Here is a 20,764-nt window from a genome sequence, read left to right as displayed (position 1 = left end):
ACAGGACTACATCTTAGATGTGTTTTTGGCCTTGATACAAGCAATTTCCAAACTCATCCATATTTTCTTGAAAAGATGGTGTTCAGTAAAGGCAATAAATGATCTCAAAAGAACTTGATTAGCCACATGAAAACCTACAGTATCACAGAATATCTCCATCTAAACCCTTCACACTCAGTTTTTCACAACAACTTCTACGTTGATAATTCTATTACTTTTCTTTATTTTTAATTGTAAATTTATATTGAAGTAATAGTATTAAGACTAATTGAAATAGATTTTGACCTTTCCCCATTTTCTTTTGCACTCTCAATTTTTGAACCCGTAGCTCCATCTTATTCATGGAACTACTTTATAGTTGCATCTTGAGCTATCAGATCAACTTACATTACCTTTGTATTGTCTTTCCATGAAAATCTCTATCTCCAAAAACCTTTTGAAACTAAGTGGATTCTTATAGAATGACATTACAAAGACAATAATAGATGGATGGGTCTGGAAGTCATGGTGGAACTTTGCAGGTAAAACATATGAAACTAACTTTAACTTTTGCTTTTTTGTCTTTGCTTGGCCAAAAAGAACAATGGAAGTTAGTTTGTGGAAAACAGCTTTTCCATTTATATGATGCATGCTTTCTATATGGAAAAGCAGCTGTGAATTACTAATTATTTCTGTTGACAAACAGACAGTTACCGCACATACAATATGAAACCAACTTAATATGTTTTATACAAAATGTGATCATTAGGCCAATTTAACTGGATTCTAAAAGTGACAATCCTGCGGTAGCAGTGCTGCAACTGGTTACTTTTTTTGTATAGATTTAGTGCTGAATAAAATAAATGAATTTAGCTATTGATTTTTGTCATGTCTACTATCCTGCAAGTAAATGTAACTGATAAGAGGAAGATGAAGAATAAACGTGACAGATACTCCTCTAAAAATAATTTTCTTACTAAATTGAAGAACATTTCCAATGTCATGAAGGAGTAAGAAACACAACAAACTGTCAATAGTTGTAAGAGAAAAGTTATTTACAAAGTCATGAAAAATAAGTGACAGAAATGAGATTTTAGCAAAACCAAACTTTCATGGTAAGTTTGCAAATAGGACCCCTCAATCCCAAGATAATCCAACCTACCATCATTTTAGTTATACACAACAACTAATTCCCAAAATGGAGGAGTTCTTGTGGCTTTGAACAGAGCACCATTTTCTAAAATGCAAAAGGGGTCAAGTGCAATGCTGCAAGACCATCATCCACTACGAGTGGAGAGCATATTGTGACGGATCATCAATTTTATCCAAGGCTAATCATCTTCAGCAAAGGGAATGATCATCAATTCTTGAACCCCATACTCTTTCATCAGCCAAACAACACAATGAGCTTTCTTAATGTCAAAGATAAGAACATGCACAAAGACACACGACATCCATCGCAGGCCTGCGAATATTGTCAATGTTTCCATCAGACAGCAACATTTCAGAACATGTCTCCGTCCCAAAATCAAAAGAAAGAATCACCCGTTGATTTTATCCTCTTGTACTTTTCTCAGCTATCAAGAACTATAGAATGTTATCCCAAAATTTATTATTCCTTTCAATATTACAGATCAAATAAGTTGTATTTTACTCGTACCAATAAATAGAGATGACATTATAATTAAAATCACTAGTAAAAGATCGAAATAACTAGTTATAGTGTGAACATATAGAAGCTAAATGAAATATGTTATTTTTCTATACATGTTTCCCTAAATTTTCATTTTTGAGAGAAAAAGAAGATAAAAAAAGTACTACTTAAAAAGATTCAATTGAAAATTGAAAATTCATCAACAAATTATTACCGACAAATAAAAAGAAAAATATAATGACATAATTTAGAAATAAATTCATTATCTTTGACATCTACCCAATTAAGAGTGCCACTCACAAATTTTCCTAACCACTTAGTGGGTGGACACTGGAAATTCTGAATCAGCTTCCAAGGATTTGCACCAAAGGTATGTATTTTGGTCACAGTTTCAGGGGAACTGGCACAGCTATCAGCAACTTGTACTTGTCATTAACGTGGTCATGTACCTGATTTCAGTTGATTTTGGAAATGCTACTTTATTTTTTATTTCATCCGTTGTGTTTTATTTTTAATATTTCTTGTATTTCGAATTAATTTATTTTTTATAACTTTTTTTTTCAAATTTATTTTAATATTAACAATAAAGACATTTTTCATTACATTTTTTTAACTTAAAAATATTCATGTCATAAACTCATAATGAAGTGACAACAGGGTACCTTATCCACAGCCAAGTTCAACTTATCCACAAAGAAACATCGTGGTTCCCTCGCATCAGCATCTTTCGTAATTTTCTTCACTGCTATTTGCCATTGCCACACTCTCATTCTCGATGGCGGCGAAGATTTCATTGGCAATTGGTTTGAGAACTCTCTTCACTGTTTTGGGACTTCTCATGCTTGCTGTCTTTCTTTACACTGCCTTCACCGATGGTCTAGGTGTTCGCTTTCTCAAAGAACTTGTCAGACCGTAAGCAACACCTCTCGATCACTTACTACACGAAATATCAATTATTTATCTACACATTTTTGCATGGAATTTCAATTTTAATCTGTTTTCTTTGTTGAATTATCTGTTTTCTTTTTTAATAACAATGTAGTAGAGCGATTGGATGATTATTCTGTTTTCTATATTATAGTTTATCGCTTTCTCTCTGTATGGAATAAAACAAGGTTTTTTCCACAATTTTATTTAATTCAGGTGGATGGTAGCAACTTTGGTTTGTTTCTATATCAACATTGTAGCTTTTGCTGTAAGTCAACCACTACTTGGCTTCGTTATTTTTTTAAATATTTTAGATAGACTTATAGTTATAGTGTGTTTGGATAATACACAAGAATCAATTCTACCTCACAAAATCATGGTGATACCATGAGAAAAGTAATAACGACTATTTGTTGCTTTAGCTCTATTATGAAAAATTTATTGATTATTTCTCACCATGAAACGAATCTAAATACTAATGACAGCACATATCACATTTTTAATTTTAGTTGAAATTATTCATTCTTATTGTGATTACTGCATTGGCAGAATAAACAAAGATATTTAGTGATGCTAATATGCCAAAATAAGCTTAAGAAACCGAAGGGGCATGATTAGTGATGAACTTTAGCAAACAAAAGTTATTATATTCTAATTTAAAAAATATGTGCTGTGCAGGATTGAGTCAATAGACTAACTTTGTGCGGTCTCTTGGATTGAGAAATAAAGTTGGCATTTTATTTCTTGTTTTAATTGTAAAACATGTACTGATGCAAAATTTCAAGTTCTACAACTTCCTCTGAAAGTTTGGTGCAGTTTTCTATCGGAAACTCATCTCTTGTGCTATGTGCCCTTATAATTTTCATCGGAATATAAGTCAAGTTGAAGAGACCTGTATTTCCTACTTGTTTTTGTGATATACTCTGTCACTTATCTTCTAAACAACTCACTCACAATTTTCAAATTTAGTGTATGTTTGGTTGGGATTGATTTGGAGAAATAATCAGTTATTTTCAAAATGTCTCATAATGCTGGCAAAAATCTGTGATTGTTTCTCCAAAATAAGCTGAGCCAAATATGTACTCTATCATATTTCATTTAATACATGAGTAATGCTTAATGGAACATTGCCTAATTGATAATATGTCAAAATCACTTCTCAATCGAAGTTTCATAAGCTCTAAAAACATACATTGTTTATCATATCAGGTCTGGATTGCTTACAAGGAATCAAACTTGATCAGCTCAATTCTGTGGATTGTTTTGATTGCCTTGTTAGGGAGGTATCATTTTCTGTGATGATTTGATGTTATTTTGATTCAGTAACTAATATTGCTTAACTGAGGCTAGCATTAATGTGAAGACTATATTATCTGAGCTATGTGCAGAAACTTTTTGACAAGATGATCTCTACTTTTTCTATGACACTTTCCAAATAATATTAACTTTTTCTGCTATATTTGTCACATAAAATGAAAATCCAACCAGACATCATGGTTTCTTATTTTTTATTTATATATAGCTCTCAATGCTATTCAAATGTGCTTGGCACAGTACAAGTGGATATCACAGGTTATGGTTTCTTGTGTTAAAATATACTTGCTCTCAGTGCTGTATAATTGTGGATGGAACAGTCAAGTGGTTCAAGGATCTGACTAGGCTATATGCCTCACCTTTGAAATGCATTTATGGGATGCATCATAACTTTTTCTCATGATTCATGTAAACATAGTTAATGTGAATGGACTACTGTTACGACCAGAGGGAGAGGTAGACATAGAGAAGAGGTGAGAAAGAGAGTGGATCCCAGACAGAGCTACGTTGAAACTAGGCTTGGACAACATCACCGGTACCACCATGCAAACTGGAGGGAGAGAGATGATATCACAACTTTCTATTTGACGAGGTTCCCCGAAGATACAACGGAGAAGGATCCTTGGGCCTAGTTCAAAAAATGGGGGGATGTGAGGGAGATCTTCATCTCCAAACATAGGAACAAAGGTGGCAGGAGGTACGGCTTCGTGAAGTTCAAAGGGGTGTCCAACGAGCGCAGATTAGAAAGACAGCTAGACAACATCATTGTTGGAGGACTCAAGTTGTACGTGAATGTTCTAAAATATGGGAGAGGAAAGGCGAGGTATGAAGAGCCCAGAGTCAAACCCAGGACACAGGTGGATGACGACAACAAAGAAGTGGCAGCAGCTCGACAAATGGCACCACATTGCAGGGCATCTTCAATGTCATACGCAAAGGTGGTGGCCACTAGCACAATGAACGTAGGACAATGGAGGCACCCACATACTAGAACTTTCAGACCTGATGGATCATACTCATCGGTCCAGCTTGAGATCCAGGTGGGGGAGAAGAAATGGTACACTGATGTATGGGTGAGTCGCCTGAAGAAATCAGGTATATTCGAAAGAGTCGAGGACGAACTCCTCTGGGAGGTGGGGACAAACGTGGTGCCGAAATACCTAGGGCATGATATGATACTCCTCCTAGGTCTCTCGGATACCAAAGTGGAAGAGCTCATCATCGAAGAAACCACACATGGCTCATCCCCGTTTTATTCGTTGGAGAAATGGAATCCGACGATGAGACTGAGACACAGACTGGTCTGGGCTCAGTGTTGGGGCATCCCATTAGAAGCGTGGGATATTGGACAAATTCGAAAAATCGTGGCAACAATAGGGGACTTGGTAGAGGTGGATGACGATGTTGAAGAGTTGCGAAGGCTAGATAAGGCCAGGGTTCTTATCAGAACCCCATGGAGACTTATATTCCAACCTACGGTTGAAGTTCACATCAGCGGGGAGGTCCACAAAGTGCACATCATTGAAAAAAATTGGAGTGAAGCCGGAAAGCGCATTCACCATTGTCGGAGCGCCATCGGGTCGTCGAAAGAGATCGATTCTGACGACAGCGATAACGGCACCCCGAAGTTGAAGATGAGCGGAGAACCTGGATTCCATTACTCGCCCAGAAGCTTCACCGACGAACGCATTGGTGAGATCGAGTCCCAACAGCGCGCGACATTGTCCAGCGGTCCTTGAGACACTGAGGACCCAACGGGTAACGACCGCGTTAGTTGGACACACTGCCCTGTCATACCCCATTTTTGACCCGTTTTTATTTCTTTTTTTCTCGTCCTTTAAGCCGGAAATTTCCATCATTTCAGATGAAATTTCGGCAGGGAGGTATTTTAAAATACCTCATTTTTGTTTTGAAGACGACCGTTTTTTTTTATTCATTTATTTACCTTTTTTTTATTTTATTCTTTTTTTATTGTTCTTATTTATTATTTTCTTCTTTTTTTCCTTTTATTAAGTGTTTTTATTATTTCCGTTTTTATTAATATCTTTATTAGTATCTTCTTTTCGTTTTTATTTATTTTTTATTATTTTATTTTTTTATTTTATTTTATTTTTATTTTATTTTATTTTATTTTGCTGTTTATATTTTGTTTTTTCCTTTCCTTTTTTTTTCCTTTTTCTTTTTTCCGGTCTTTTTTGGTCCAGGCCCAGAGGGGCGCTTCGTTTTTTACCCTAATTCTGCCCTTTAAATGCTGCATTAATTACTGTGCGTGTCAGAGAGAGGTGAATACGAACAGTCGGAATACCAACAGCCAAGCCACCACTAGCCACCACTAGCCACCGCTCAGCACCACCCTCCCCCTCCGTGAACCACCACCATCGGCCTAGCCACCACTCAGCAACACCCTCCTCCTCCGTGAACCACCAACAAAAACAAAAAAAAAACCAAAATCATCTTGCTCATAAAATCAAAACATTAGAACAGAAATCCCTGCAAACACAGTAACCCACTCACTCATGCGGCCTAAAGCCTACACCAACCACCACTAGCGGCCAAGCCCACACCAAACACCACCAACCACAAGCACCGCGTCAAACACCCACACCCACACAACCACAAGCACTGCGTCAAACACCCACACCCACACAACCCAAGCCGTAACCGTTTTCACTCTGAAGCTTAAACGATAACATAAGGACAAAGGTAGTTCACTTTTTTCTAAGATTCAAGGCTAGATCTAGGCTTTATCAGTATTGGTTTTCAAAAAATAACGGTGGATTTGAGAACTAGGGGAAAAAAGGAATTCAAAACATGTAGTTTTTTTAAAAAGGAGGAGACTCTGTTTCCGACGCGGCGGCGCCGCCACCCATGGCCAGCCAGCCACTGCGCCGGTAAACAACTTCCGGCGGTGTGTGTTAGAGAGAGAAGAGAGCTTTTGAGCGTTTTTTTTTAGAGAGAGAAAGAGGTTGGATTTATGTTTTTTTGTGTTTACTTTCTAATTTATACTGTTGCCATGACCAAGACTATGGTGCACGCGGATCTCTGTGTCTCCATGGACCATCAGGGTTGAACCGTTAGATCCTAGATCTAACGGCCAATGTTATCCCCTGTTTTGATCAGATGCGTCTCACCTCTTGGTTTTTACTTTGTTCTTCTTCTCTTGTGACGTTTGATTAAGATCTAATGGCTAAGACTGTGTCTCCCCATGATCAAATCTGGACGCTTCGATCAATCTGACGATTCAGATTTGATCTGTTAAGCCCACTTTTTTTTTTATTTTGAGCCCATTTCCTTTTTTCTGTTCCTTCTAGTATTTTACTTTCTGCACTTCCCTGTTACTTCTGCACCCCCTTTTCTTCTCTATTCTTTTTTTATTACATTTTTTTTTATGCATCATATTTACTTTATGCCCTTGCATTTTTTTATTTTCTTTATTTATTTTCCAGCACCATATCTATTTTACGTCTTGCATTTTATTTTCCAGTATCATATTTATTTTTTGTCTTGCATTTTTATTTTGTTTATTTTTATTTTATGCATCATATTTACTTTATGTCTTGCATTTTTTATTTATTTTTAGCATCATGTTTATTTTATGTCTTGCATTTTTATTTTCATTTTTTTTTATTTATTTCCAGCATTATATTTATTTTTATGTCTTGCATTTTATTTTCTTTATTTATTTTATGCACCATATGTATTTATTGTTTTGTATTTCATGCATTTTATTATTTCTTCTAGCATATTTATTTTAATGCATTTGCAGTTTTCATTTATTATTGCCAATTAGAATGTATCTAGGTCCAATGTAAATAAAAATAAAAAATGAGAATCTGCACCGACACTCACATTTATTTTTATGTTTTCCGTCGAGGACGATCATGTGGTTTGAACCGTATCCGAGGAAAAGGGCCCTCACTTGATCCAACGTCATTTTAAGGGATCCGGCGCGTTTAGACTTATCTTTACATAACTAGAGATCAAAAAAAAAAAAAAAAAAAAAAAAAAAAAAAAAAGAGAGAAAAGTCAAAAACCAAAAACTTTCCATAATCAAAATTTCAAAAAAAGGGGTCAATCTTTTTCTTTCTTTCTTAATCAAATCTTTAATCAATCTTTAATCAATCAAAACATTTTTTCTAATTTAAAATCAATCGAACTCACTTCTTTTATTTCTTCTATGCCTTTTCGGCCTCTTACCTTGCCTAAACTCTTCTTTTTTCGAACTTTAAAATCAATCAAAACCAACCACTCGACTTTCTACCCCGAACTACATGATTTTGATCCCATTCGGGTATGTAGGCAAAAGACTTTGTCTTTCCAAATCAATAAAAATAAACAAAAAACTTTTTCCTTCTCCTTTCTTTTGAACCCATCTCTTTAATCTTTCCACACTTGAGCATTTATTTCCAAACAAATAATTAATTTAGCATAAAGATAAAATAAGCAAGAGGTTCCTATAGAGTACTATAGACGTTTAGGGTGCTAGTACCTTCCCTTTGCGTAACCAACCCCCGGACCTTTTGATCTCTTAAAAACTAGGGTTTTTTCGAGCTTTCTCCCTTTTCTTCGGAAAAATAAAAGATCGGTGGTGATTTTAAAAAATGCGAGTCAATGCTAATCAATAGCTTGATATCCAAAAATCACCGCGACAGAACCCCAAATACGAAACACGCGCGCCAGATATGGAAACTGGAAAAGTAACAGACCCTGTATCGCGGCCCGTGCTAGACCCAGAGGCACTTTCGGGTGAAGACGAAATCCGTAAAGCACAAAAACAGAAAAAAACAGGGGAGCAGAGGCATGACTCCTATGATACGTGGGTGCTCTGAAAGGGAAGGTGCTGACCCTGCCCATGGTCAAAATGGAGTTGACCACGAGTGCCTCAACGGGTCACAAATGCCAATTAATAAAGAGGCACGTGATATGGCAGTGGTTGTTAATGGGCCCACAATTAATTTAGGCCTTACTAACCACACCACCGCTATTTTGTCACAAAATAACTGCAACAGCCCACAATATCACAAATTGGATAATGGAAGCGCGTGGAAGGTGTATTCAAGGAGCAGGGGTGCAGAAAGTAGGAGACCCATATAAGTGGAAATGAAAAATTAATAGAAGCAGTTAAAACTTTAAATAATCAGCAACAGGCCTTCGTGGACATGGATACAACAATTACAGGCTTCGAAGTACGCAATACTCCCATGGACACATCACCCTTGCAACATGGAGTACAAAATAAAAATGTGGAAACATCACCAAACACTGATGGAGTCAGCATAGACCAGCTAAAGGAGACAACATCTAAATAGGAGTTGGCAAAAGAAATGGGGGTGACATGTGACACAGATCAAGCTATAATCATTGATAGAATCAGAGCAATGGAGAACAGAGATAGGAAGGAGGCAAAGACACTGGGAAATAGAAATATTCTCTCATGAATATCGTATCCTACAATGTAAGAGGGCTAGGGAGGGGGGTGAAATAGGTAGCAATCAGGAGGTTGGTCAAGAAACACCAAGTAGATATGCTATGCATTCAGGAGACTAAGAAGGAGCAAATAGACAATACCATGTGTCAGGCTCTGTGGGGAGATTCGGAAGTTAGTTGGGAACTATAGCCTGGAACAAATACAGTTGAAGGATTACTGTGCCTATGGAATGAACAAGCTTTCAAAGTGGAACGGAGGGTAAATGGAAGGGGTTTCATTCTATTGGAATGAATGTGGAGTCATGAGACTCAAAAAGTTTTTATAGTTAATATATATGCTCCATGTGATGTCCAGAGTAAGCATGCTCTATGGGACTCTGTCAGGCAGCTAAAAAATCTAAGTCCCGATGGCCTTTGGTGTTTACTAGGAGATTTCAACAGCATCAGACATCCATCTAAAAGAGTGGGTGTGTCTCAGAGGGGGGAGGATGTCAACACTATCAGTGAGTTCAACGACTGGATAGCCAACATAGAAGTAGAAGAGATACCAAGTGCGGGGAGAAAATTTACATGGTTCATACCAAATGGGGCTGCTAAGAGCAAATTAGACAATTTTTTTGTTTCTCACGAGTGGCTCACTAAATGGCCCGGATGCACCCAACTCATCTTGGATAGAAATTTTTCAGATCATTGTCCCATCCTGCTCAGATCCAAAAATATTGATTGGGGGCCAAAACCTTTCGGGGTTCTTGACTGCTGGTTGAAGGACAAGTCATTTGAGAGTATAGTTAAGGAGTGCTGAACAAACACACAACCAAGGGGCTGGGGGGGCTTTACACTCAAAGAAAAAATAAAAAAACTTAAGGAGAGAATGAAGTTATGGAACAGGGAGCAGTTTGGTGATACACTCAAGAAGGTACAAGGGATTGAGGCCTATCTAAACAAGTTGGAAGACGCAAGCACTAATAGACAGTTGTCCTCCCAAGAATTGGTGATCTACAAAAAGCTACTGGAAGAGTTGTGGTCAGCTGCCCAAGCCCATGAGTCCTTATTGAGACAGAAGACGAGAGCAAGATGGATTAGAGAAGGGGATTGCAATTCGCGCTATTTCCACTTGTTGATGAACTCTAACTGCAAAAATAATGCAGTCAAAGGAGTATTTATTGAGGGTTCATGGGTAGAAGAACCGATAAGAGTGAAAGAGGAAGTCCGTAGGTTCTTCCTGAATAGATTCAGTGAACCTGAGCAGGGCAGACCAGATCTTAATGGAATCAAATTTCATGGCATTGGATAGCAGCAAAACGATATGTTGGTGGGGAGTTTTCATGAGGATGAAATAAGGACGGTTGTATGGGATTGTGGAAGTGAGAAAAGCTCAGGACCAGATGGATTAAATTTCAAGTTCATTAAACAATTTTGGAAGTTACTCAAACCAGATATCATCTGGTTCCTTGATGAATTTCATGCTAACGGGATTTTCCCAAAGGGTTGCAATGCATCCTTTATCGCCCTAATCCCCAAGGTGAAAGATCCACAAAACCTTAATGAATACAAATTTATGTCACTAATATGCTATGTGTATAAGATTGTAGCCAAGCTTCTAGCAAGTAGATTGAAAAAGCCAGACATAATAGATGAAAGACAGTTTGTATTCATAGGTGGAAGACACTTGCTGCATAGTGTATTGATAGCCAATGAAGTGGTGGAGGAAGCAAAGAGGTGCCAAAAGCCATGTTTGGTGTTTAAAGTAGATTATGAAAGAACATACGACTCCGTCTTGTGGGATTTCCTATCATACATGATGCGGAGATTGGGCTTCTGCCCCAAGTGGATTCATTGGATCGAGGGTTGCCTTAGCTCAGCCTCGGTTTCTATATTGGTAAATGGTAGCCCCACAAATGAATTCATTCCACAAAGAAGCCTTAGACAACCCTTAGCGCCTCTACTGTTCAATATTGTTGCGGAAGGCCTAACCGGTTTGATGAGAGAAACATTGGATAAGAAGTTGTTTAGCAGTTTCCTAGTGGGGAAAAACAATGAGGCAGTCAACATCTTACAATACGCTGATGACACCATATTTTTTGGTGAAGCTACAATGCAGAATGTTAAGACAATCAAAACCATTTTGAGGAGTTTTGAACTTGCATCAGGCTTAAAGATCAATTTCGCAAAAAGTTGTTTTGGGGCAATTGGGAAATCGGATCAATGGAGGCAGGAGGTTGTTGAATATCTCAATTGTAGCATGTTGTCCATGCCATTCATGTATCTGGGCATCCCCATTGGGGCAAACCCAAGACGTAGCCAGTTATGGGATCCTATAATTAGAAAATGCGATAGAAAATTAGCCAGATGGAAACAAAGACACGTATCCTTTGGGGGGAGAGTGACACTTATTCATGCAGTCCTAACATTAATTCCCATTTACTTTTTCTCATTTTTCAGGTTACCCACCAAAATAGTTGATAAGCTGGTCAGCATCCAACGTAGATTTCTATGGGGCGGTGCATCGGAGCAAAGGAAGATCGCATGGGTCAAATGGAAAACAATGTGTCTACCAAAAGACAAAGGGGGCCTAGGTATAAAAGACATCAAGACCTTCAACACAGCATTGCTAGGGAAGTGGCGATGAGACCTTTTTCAACAGCAAGGAGAACCGTGGGCCAGGATACTAGACTCTAAATATGGTGGATGGAGGACTCTAGATGAAGGTAGAAGAGGCAGCAACGAATCCTCATGGTGGAAGGACCTGGTGATAATTCACCAACAGCAGTCGAACAGTGTACTTAAAAAGGAAACAACATGGAGGGTGGGACGTGGTGATGAAATTAGGTTCTGGGAGGATTGCTGGATAGGCACTGATATACCATTAATGACAAAATATCCTAGATTGTATCAAATTTCATGCCAAAAATAGCAACTCATTGAGCACATGGGGAGTAACACATGCGCCGGCTGGGAATGGAACTATAATTGGAGGAGACCTTTATTCGATAATGAAGTTGCGATGGCTGATGACTTTTTAGGGGAGATAGCACAGACAACAATCCACCCTCATAGAACAGATACTTGGGTTTGGAAACCTGACCCAAGTGGACACTACTCAACAAAAAGCGCGTATGATCTACTATGGGGAGAATCAATGAGGGAAACCAGGATGGTGTTTTTGAGGAGCTATGGAAACTTAGGATCCCACCAAAATCATCAGTGTTGCATGGAGGCTAATCAGAGATAGATTACCAACAAAATTAAGCTTGAGAAGGAGACAAGTGGAGGTAAATGACATGTTGTGCCCATTCTGCAGCAATAATGAAGAGGATGCAGCCCACTTATTCTTCAATTGCAGCAAAATCCTACCTTTATGGTGAGAGTCATTGTCTTGGATTAACTTAGTGGGCGCATTCCCGCAAAATCCTAGGGATAATTTTCTGTAGCATGGAAATGGGAATGTTGGTGGAATAAAATGCACAAGATGGAAGTGTTGGTGGAATAAAATGCACAAGATGGAAGTGTTGGTGGGTTGCTTTAACATGGACCATTTGGCAGCAAAGAAATAAGATAGTTTTTCAAAATGAAACCTTCAATTGAAGCAAAGTGTTGGATGATGCAGTACTCCTAATTTGGACATGGCTCAAATCTATGGAGAAAGATTTTGCACTACACTGTAACCAATGGTCCACTAATCTAAGAGAAGGTTTTTGTATTTATGAAGGGATTGTAGGTGCTGGACATTTGTAATATTTTATAGTGGACTAGCTCGGTTCCTTGTAACAACCAAAGGAACCAGCTGTCTACCTAATCCTCATCATGTACTTTTAGTACCACTGATACTCCTCATATATATAAATATATCTATTTTTGCTGAGCAAAAAAAAAAAATGTAAACATAGTTAATATTGGTTATTTGTATGTGTTAGATAATGATGAGAGAAGAATTATGTAATTTCATCTCTATGTTAATAACACGTCTACTAGATTCAATGTTTCTTTTCTGTTTTTAGTCAATTGTTGCACCTATGGAGAAAGCTGGCAGCAATACTCTGATTTCATATTACTTTCAAAATGTAAAATGTTCCTATGTATAAAAGCTCAGATTCATCATGAGTTTCTGAGTTGTTTCTTATCCTGTTTACGATTATTTAAAGGACTATTGGAAGTGCTAATTTATTTTCACCATTTTTTTTTTGTATGTTTTTTAATTGTTTCAGTATCTTTACATCTGCCTATATTGTTGTGCAATTTCTGAAGTTGTCATCTCAAGAATCTTCACAGGATCCTATGTATTATGTTCTGTTGCGGCATCCAAACAAGTATGTCTACAGAAGCACTACTATATAGTAAAGTTTTCTCAACATTTTCCATTCTTTTAAAATGGATAATGTGTCATTCTGGGCTCTAGTTGCCCTCCTGCTGATGCTTCTACATAAATCTTGTCTTTCATTAGTTATGGTGGAGATTGACAATTTTTCTTAGATTCTGAAGTGAATATATTGTTTTTCTTTCTTTATTCAGTTTGAGGATAGTTAGATTTCTTAAGTTTGGTTGTTAGTTTGAGAAGTCAAAAAAATGATACTGGTTTTTTTTTTTCTTCCTGTTGCTAAATTTTGTGTATAAATTATTGTTTATCCATGCTGTACACTAGTCGTGTTGTGTTGAATACTTCAATACATATATTCGTGCTGTGTGATTTTATATATTATCTTTAGACTTTCATTTGACTCTGAGAGGCCATTTTACATAGGAATGGCACAGCACCACAAAGACAGCGTTCATCTGTTGTGACTCTAAGAATAATTTTCAGCATTTTGGGTGTTGTCATGCTTGGAACTTTGGTGTACACTCTTGTCACCAATGGTTCTCCTTTCCGTAAAGGGGTTCTAACTCCGTAAGTTCTTCATACTTGTTATTTTAGCATTATTTGATGCTATTATCCTTGTTGTCAACATAGGAATGCTTGGGCCTTCCTATATAAGCTCAATGTGAGATGAAGCATTCCTTTCCCATTTGTTTTTCTACTTTAATTAGGAAAAGTTATATAACTTTGTTATCACTTTCTTTCTGCTCTCTTCTGTATACTTGACTGAATTATTCTATTTTCAAAATGTTGTCTATGCCTTAATTCTTTTTTTGGTAAATTTTTTCATTCATTGTGATGTAATGGCTTCAATTTTAGTGAAAATTCATCATCATGCAACTTGAACCTTCTCAGGCATTAGAAAAACCAGTTGTTGAAGAGGCTGAGATAAATTTGCATGATGTGTGGATAAATGGTGGCAATCTTCATTGTTTGACTTTGGTGCCCGATAGAATCAACATCAGTGCCAAAGGCACAGCCATCAATATTAACTTGATCTCAGCAAAATCCAAATACAGATAATAAAGCCCCAATAAATTACTTGCTCATGTTATAGCAATGTGCCTGTTGGTAAACACTTGAACTCTTATGCAAAGAATGTAGTCCGGACCACATTAATTTTGAAAGTTTCAATCTACAAGGTGTTTTATAGTCTCCATTTTCCTATTTAAATATTCACTAAAACCAAAGCATGTACTTTCTGTCTTATATTCAAGTATGTATTTACAACTTTGCATTTGCATGCTCATTCTCATTTGAGAAAATTTTCTCCAATGTTTCAGCTTGTACCAGTTATTTTTCTTTGGAAATTGGTAAATAGTATGAAAACTATTGAGTATGAAAGTTACAAAGGCCGTGTATTACTATTTAATTGGAGAATAATTTTTTATCTTCTGTCTCCTTTGAATAGTCATCCTTTCTGATAGGTTGATTTCAAATTCTTGTGATTTCGTGCAATATAGCATTGTTCTTTTTCTTTTAAGTGAATGCCATAAGCTCTAAAATGTTTGCAGGTGGTTGGCAACAACACTAGTTGACATCTATTTCCACATTGTGATTTATGCAGTATGTCTACTATTTTTTCATCTTATCAGCTCTAAATCATATCAAATATAAATTTATTTGTTCTCTAAAACATGTTTTCTACCAAAGAGATGAACTGCCTATGTTAGACCTCTGTTTCATTGCTATCTCAACTTCTAAGAAAAATGTGTTTCCTCCTCCTTTTTATCTTAAACAATGTTTGAATGAGGGCCACCTTCCTGCTTTTGGTCACCATTCTGAATTGGATGTGATTGTATGAGTTTTAACAAAGTATAACAAGGATTGAATCCTAAATTAGATGTTTCAGTAAAGGAACCAATGATTCTGCCTAGCTAGGGATGCCATCAGGAGCCTCTCGAAAATCTTCATACCTGAACTAAAGCTTAATTGTATAAAATATATCAACACATTTACCTCTTTCAACATGTTAAAGAATTCGTTTCATTGTTCTCATCTGATCCTAGCTCACAACAAGATATGTAAAAAAAAAATAGAAAAAGAAAATAAATAATTTTCATTGACAAAGTAAAATCCAGCTGTTAAAAATATTAGGGTTAAGGGTTTAGGGTTTAGGGAAGACAGTGACAGTGGAGTATGACGATGCTGTGTAAACCTAGTAAAGGAACTCGTTAATCAAGCAGAATGGAATCCTGGTATATCCATACAAGAATTTATAAATCATCTAATGTCTTTAGTATACCTAGAGAAACCAACAATCTATATCCTATAACAGTATTTGTGAAATATGCACTACCAAGTGCATTCAGGAGCTATAGCAATTTTTTTAATAATTTAAGGAATAGTAGTTTTTCGTTGTCATTTGTCAATAGTTGTGAAAATGACCTATTTGATTACTGACCACTAAACAATGTTGAGATAATCAAAGTCAAAATATTTCTGCATGCAAGGTTTATGTTCAATTCTGTAATGCTGAAGTTTAATTTCAGTACACTTGTTTTGTCTCAATTGAAGTATCCTATTCCTAACTATTCATATAATATATCAGGTCTGGGTTGCCTACAAAGAATCTAGTTGGATTTCTGCAGTCTTTTGGATAATTCTATTGATATGTTTTAGCAGGTTTGTTCTCTCAATTTTAATTTTGCTTATTGGTTGGTGATTTAAACTTTTTATCATTAGAAAACACGTTTATCAAATTTTTTAACTAATTTTAGTTATATGACACATTCAAATCTCCAATGAACAACTGTATAATTTCAACTATACATTGATCTGGATATCAAATTTTATTCTAAGAGAAAATGATGTATAATTAATTTATGTATTATAATCAATATGTGATCATACCCTGTATTAGTGCCTATTATTGGTATATTCCCGAAAAATACATAAAAGAAGAAAAGGCTGATTTATATTTTTCTTGTTGAGATTAAGTTAGAACTGATTACTTCTTTGCTTGCTTGAGTAGAGCAATGGTTTATGCCAGTAAACACATACATATAGTCTTGCTCTCAAATAAAATTTGAATCTAAAGATTTCACTTTTGAGGATTTTCCTAGACCCTAAATCAACAAATACCAATAAAAATACAGGAGCAAAAGGAAAGTTAGTCTCTTCAAGGATGTGGTAACATGAGCTCCAGAGTATATTAATCTGACCAATCACCACCCAAATAGTAATGGGTCGAATCTTTGTACATATTAATTTGTATTGCTGAGCCTCTTGTCTTGACTTGTTCGTTGAGTTATAATTTCTAATTGTTGTCTCAATAAGTAACTTTTCATTGCGTAAGATTTTTTTTTTCAATTTGGCAATTATTGAATGTGGTAACATGAGCTCCAGAGTATATTAATCTGACCAATCACCACCCAAATAGTAATGGGTCGAATCTTTGTACATATTAATTTGTATTGCTGAGCCTCTTGTCTTGACTTGTTCGTTGAGTTATAATTTCTAATAGTTGTCTCAATAAGTAACTTTTCATTGCGTAAGATTTTTTTTTTTTTTCAATTTGGCAATTATTGAATAAGACTATTATACGATGGTAAGTGAGACTAAATAAAGAATTTTTTAAAGGCTTAATTGACTTTTTAGTCCCAATAATACACACCTCTCTTGATTTCAATTCCCTAGAGAAAACTAATCGGTTTTGATCCCTATTAATTTTTCTTTCAGTTTTGCCCCCTATCCTTAGTCAATGATGATGTGGCTAACAAATACAAATATTACCTATGTTCCTATTTATAAGAAACAAATTGTAGTGTAAAATATATAACAAATTTTTTCTTATAAATAGGACCAGAGGTAGTATTAGAAAACAACTTTGATGTTTCCTAAATAAGAGTGTGAAATAAAAATCTTCCAATATAAAGAGGACCTATATCAAAACTTTACAATTTTATAGACTAAAACAGTCACATCAAAGACTAAAATTGAAAAATAATAATAATAGGGAGCAAAGTTGACATTTTTTTCTTTTTTCTTTTTTGGTAAAGGACGAAGATAACTAAAACTTAAAAAAGAATGATATTATGGAGACTAAATGGTTATTTAAGCTTTTTTTACAAGAATATTTTCTTCATGTTACTTATGAGCTTACCCCAATAATCATTTACCGTATGGTGCATACTTCACTACTTTCTAACAGTTCTAACTTCTCATTTTTTTTGTGGTTTTTCACTTTCCAAAATTTTCAGCATGGCTACTTGCCTCTACATTACATGGCAGCTGTTCCAGATATCTTGTCAAGATCCTGCTTACCTTGTTTTAGTGCATCATGGAGACAGGCAAGCAAGCATATAACACATAAACACACTTTTTTGTCCTAGGTCAGAGACAATGGGTATCCCCCAACCCACTGCGTCAAAGACTAATCCCGCTTGCGGTGCATGGTTACCGCTTGTCTAAGGGAATTTTGCATATGGTGGGAATGGAACATGGGTTCTCCCTTAACACTCTTTTGTTTTGTTTTTTATTTTTATTGGGACTGGAACAGACATGAAGTAACATATTTTTGGGGTGGCAGAGTCCTGTAACTGTTAAGAAGTTAGTGTTCTGTATTTCTGATACTGTTATCACTTCTCACTGGTTACCACACCATTATAAGGTTTAGCTGATAACAGAAGAATTGGTCATCCAACCTTTAGTTGCATAACCTCTATCTTTCTCTCACTTTTTGTAGTTTACTTAGAAACATTAATATTTTTTTATAATAGGGCGGAAAACGAATATACGGGGATTTCTGGTGAGGCAACATAACAATGGTGTTCATGAACCAAAGGCAAGTAAGAAGCTCATGTGGCATGTTCTTGCAAATCTGTCTGTGGATTGCTTATAAGGCTTATGATCTGGCATTTACTTTGTTCGATAGTTGCAGGAAATAAAAAGAAAGGGGATCAGATCATCCCTGAGCAGATATTGTAACACCAGAAGACAAAATTAACATACTGGTGTAATAGATGTAGTTTGGAGATCATTATCTCTGCAAATACTACTGCAGAAGAATGATGTCATTCCCCAAGCAGTAATTGTTCTACTTTCTTGTGTTATGAATGCTCAATTTTTTCCTCTGTATAACACCACTGTAATTGATTATAAAGTTCAAACGTTAGAATCAGAGAAAATGTTCAGATCATAAGTATCTATTCATTTGTTACTTGCATGAATAACCGTATCTTTAATTTTATCATTTTATGGTGCTTTCTCTTCCACTGGAAAATTCCAGTAACTGGAGAGGAAAATTTTAAAAAGTATATTTATAGATTTGGCATCTAATTGAATTATAGAAATCTAAAATCTCCTTTATGAATTCTAAGAAACCAATTTACCGCTCCTTTATGAATTCTAAGAAACCAATTTACCGCATTCCGATTTTAATTGATCCTTAGTTTTATCTGGATTTAACCGTAAAGTGATTCAGGTTGTAATTGTACCAACTTATGTATGCAGTATCAAAATGAAATAATCTTTATTCAGATGTCTATATAGGTTTCTTAATAGTTGCTTTTTTGTCCCGACAAATCCTTTAATATATATTTCTGCTGTGAGATTAATCCTAGTACCGAAATGATAGCCACCTCACCTTAACAAGATATGCAACTCACAGCTAAACCTTAATGAGAAACTTGGGTGGTTTATCTGTGGGTTTTTTTCAGCATTGTTGGCTTCTTGAAAATGAGACCCACACAAATTTGATACTGGCATTCCTCTTTTCAAAATAGGTCCTCTATACATGTTACAGAATTCGTGGGACTTTATCCCTAATATGGGATGAGCACCTCCTTCACCTGAATAGACTAAGCAATGTGGGACATACACTAAGGCAAGGCACGTTAAGGATATTCCTTCTTCATCTGTGGAGCTTTTACCATTTGGAACTTTCGATGAGAAACCTCGTATTTGTATTTTGATTTCTTTGACTTTCTGAGGTGATTTGAAGTTCCATTGAGACTGCAACTACAACTTCAACTGTTGTTTCTGTTACCACAAACAGAATGTACAATTGAAGGTAGAACTTCGACAATTGAATGAGTAAGACTGTAACCTCAACTTTCGTTGTTTCTGTGACCATAAACAGAATGTACAATTGAAGGTAGAACTTTGACAATTGGATGAGTAAGACTGTAACTGCAATAGATTTTTATTATTTGATAGTTGGTTGTGACTTGTGTTGGTCCATTTTTAAGAATATGTCGCTCACAGAATCGTTTTAGGGTGTTTTATTGGCTCTAGTTCATGACTTATTTGTGATGACTTACTACTATGGTTCTTTTTCATTTAAAGGGATGTTGATGTTATTTTTCGTTTGGCATTCTCATTTTAGGGTTTTGCACTTGTTGTATTGGTTGCGTGGCCTTCATTTAAAGGGATTTTGTTATACCAACTCTTGGATTTGCTCATAGTGTGAGGGAAATAAATTAATTGATTGGGGGTACTTAAATGAAGAATTGTTATACCAACTCTTGGATTACCCAATTTTGTTATACAATAGGAAACTCAGAGTAACAATCAATATACTTATTTTAGTAATGATACTCATTGTTCTACTTGTCTTAGCTGTGGGATCAAAATTTCGGTAATCCGCAGTTATAACATACCAAATTACCAACTTTTGATATTGTGTCCTATCTATATGCAGATTTCTGAACATTTATAGAAAGCAGCACATCTTTACTCACCTTAGTACTAGTAAATAGCCAAATATTTTCCGACCCTCAAGTCTTCGGTCTTCACACGTGCCACTTGTAAGGTGTTTAGTATGTTGCTACTTGACTGATGTTATATGCACTAGTTGTGTGGTCTGGTGCTTTCCTTATTTCATAGCTTAACTCATAAACATTTCTCTAGTACCTTAGTAAGGTTTACTCTCATAAAGAAAGAAAAGTGTGACTAACATGAAATCTTAATCTCGCTTGAGTTGACATTCCCTAAAGCAATAAAGTGAATATACTACTACTGACGACAGAGAAGCTTCATGACCAAAGGAATTCCTGCATCTATCTGATTTCAGTTGATTTTGGCAATGCTACTTTATTTTTTATTTCATCATTTGTATTTTATTTTTTATATTACATATTTGAAATTAATTTAGTTTATTTTTTTAAAAC

The 20,764-nt window shown here is 35.9% G+C and overlaps 2 protein-coding genes across 7 annotated transcripts; both read left to right on the top strand.

The window, feature by feature from the left end:
* Positions 1 to 2,290: 2,290 nt before the first annotated feature.
* On the top strand, positions 2,291 to 18,826 carry LOC114402778. 6 transcript variants are annotated; one of them, XM_028365444.1, is made up of 10 exons: positions 2,291 to 2,545; positions 2,777 to 2,828; positions 3,770 to 3,843; positions 13,507 to 13,608; positions 14,040 to 14,183; positions 15,167 to 15,218; positions 16,204 to 16,277; positions 17,855 to 17,944; positions 18,374 to 18,438; positions 18,535 to 18,826. In XM_028365444.1, exons 1-9 carry the CDS (start codon positions 2,409 to 2,411, stop codon positions 18,414 to 18,416), a joined length of 768 nt encoding a protein of 255 aa, XP_028221245.1. In that variant the 5' UTR covers positions 2,291 to 2,408; the 3' UTR covers positions 18,417 to 18,438; positions 18,535 to 18,826. The 6 variants fall into 6 exon arrangements, with proteins under 6 accessions (XP_028221245.1, XP_028221247.1, XP_028221249.1 ...); XM_028365446.1 differs by having other exon boundaries at positions 18,529 to 18,826; XM_028365448.1 differs by having other exon boundaries at positions 18,374 to 18,442; positions 18,535 to 18,819.
* Positions 3,850 to 11,737, top strand: LOC114402777. Its single transcript, XM_028365442.1, has 2 exons — positions 3,850 to 5,660; positions 8,529 to 11,737. The coding sequence occupies exon 1, from the start codon at positions 4,771 to 4,773 to the stop codon at positions 5,611 to 5,613; it is 843 nt and encodes a 280-aa protein (XP_028221243.1). The 5' UTR covers positions 3,850 to 4,770; the 3' UTR covers positions 5,614 to 5,660; positions 8,529 to 11,737.
* Positions 18,827 to 20,764: the final 1,938 nt, after the last annotated feature.

The sequence above is a fragment of the Glycine soja genome, chromosome 20 (assembly GCF_004193775.1).
Source record: "Glycine soja cultivar W05 chromosome 20, ASM419377v2, whole genome shotgun sequence".
Classification (NCBI taxonomy): domain Eukaryota; kingdom Viridiplantae; phylum Streptophyta; class Magnoliopsida; order Fabales; family Fabaceae; genus Glycine; species Glycine soja.
The sequence above is the reverse complement of the archived record's forward strand: the minus strand, read 5'-3'. Positions and strand labels throughout refer to the sequence as shown.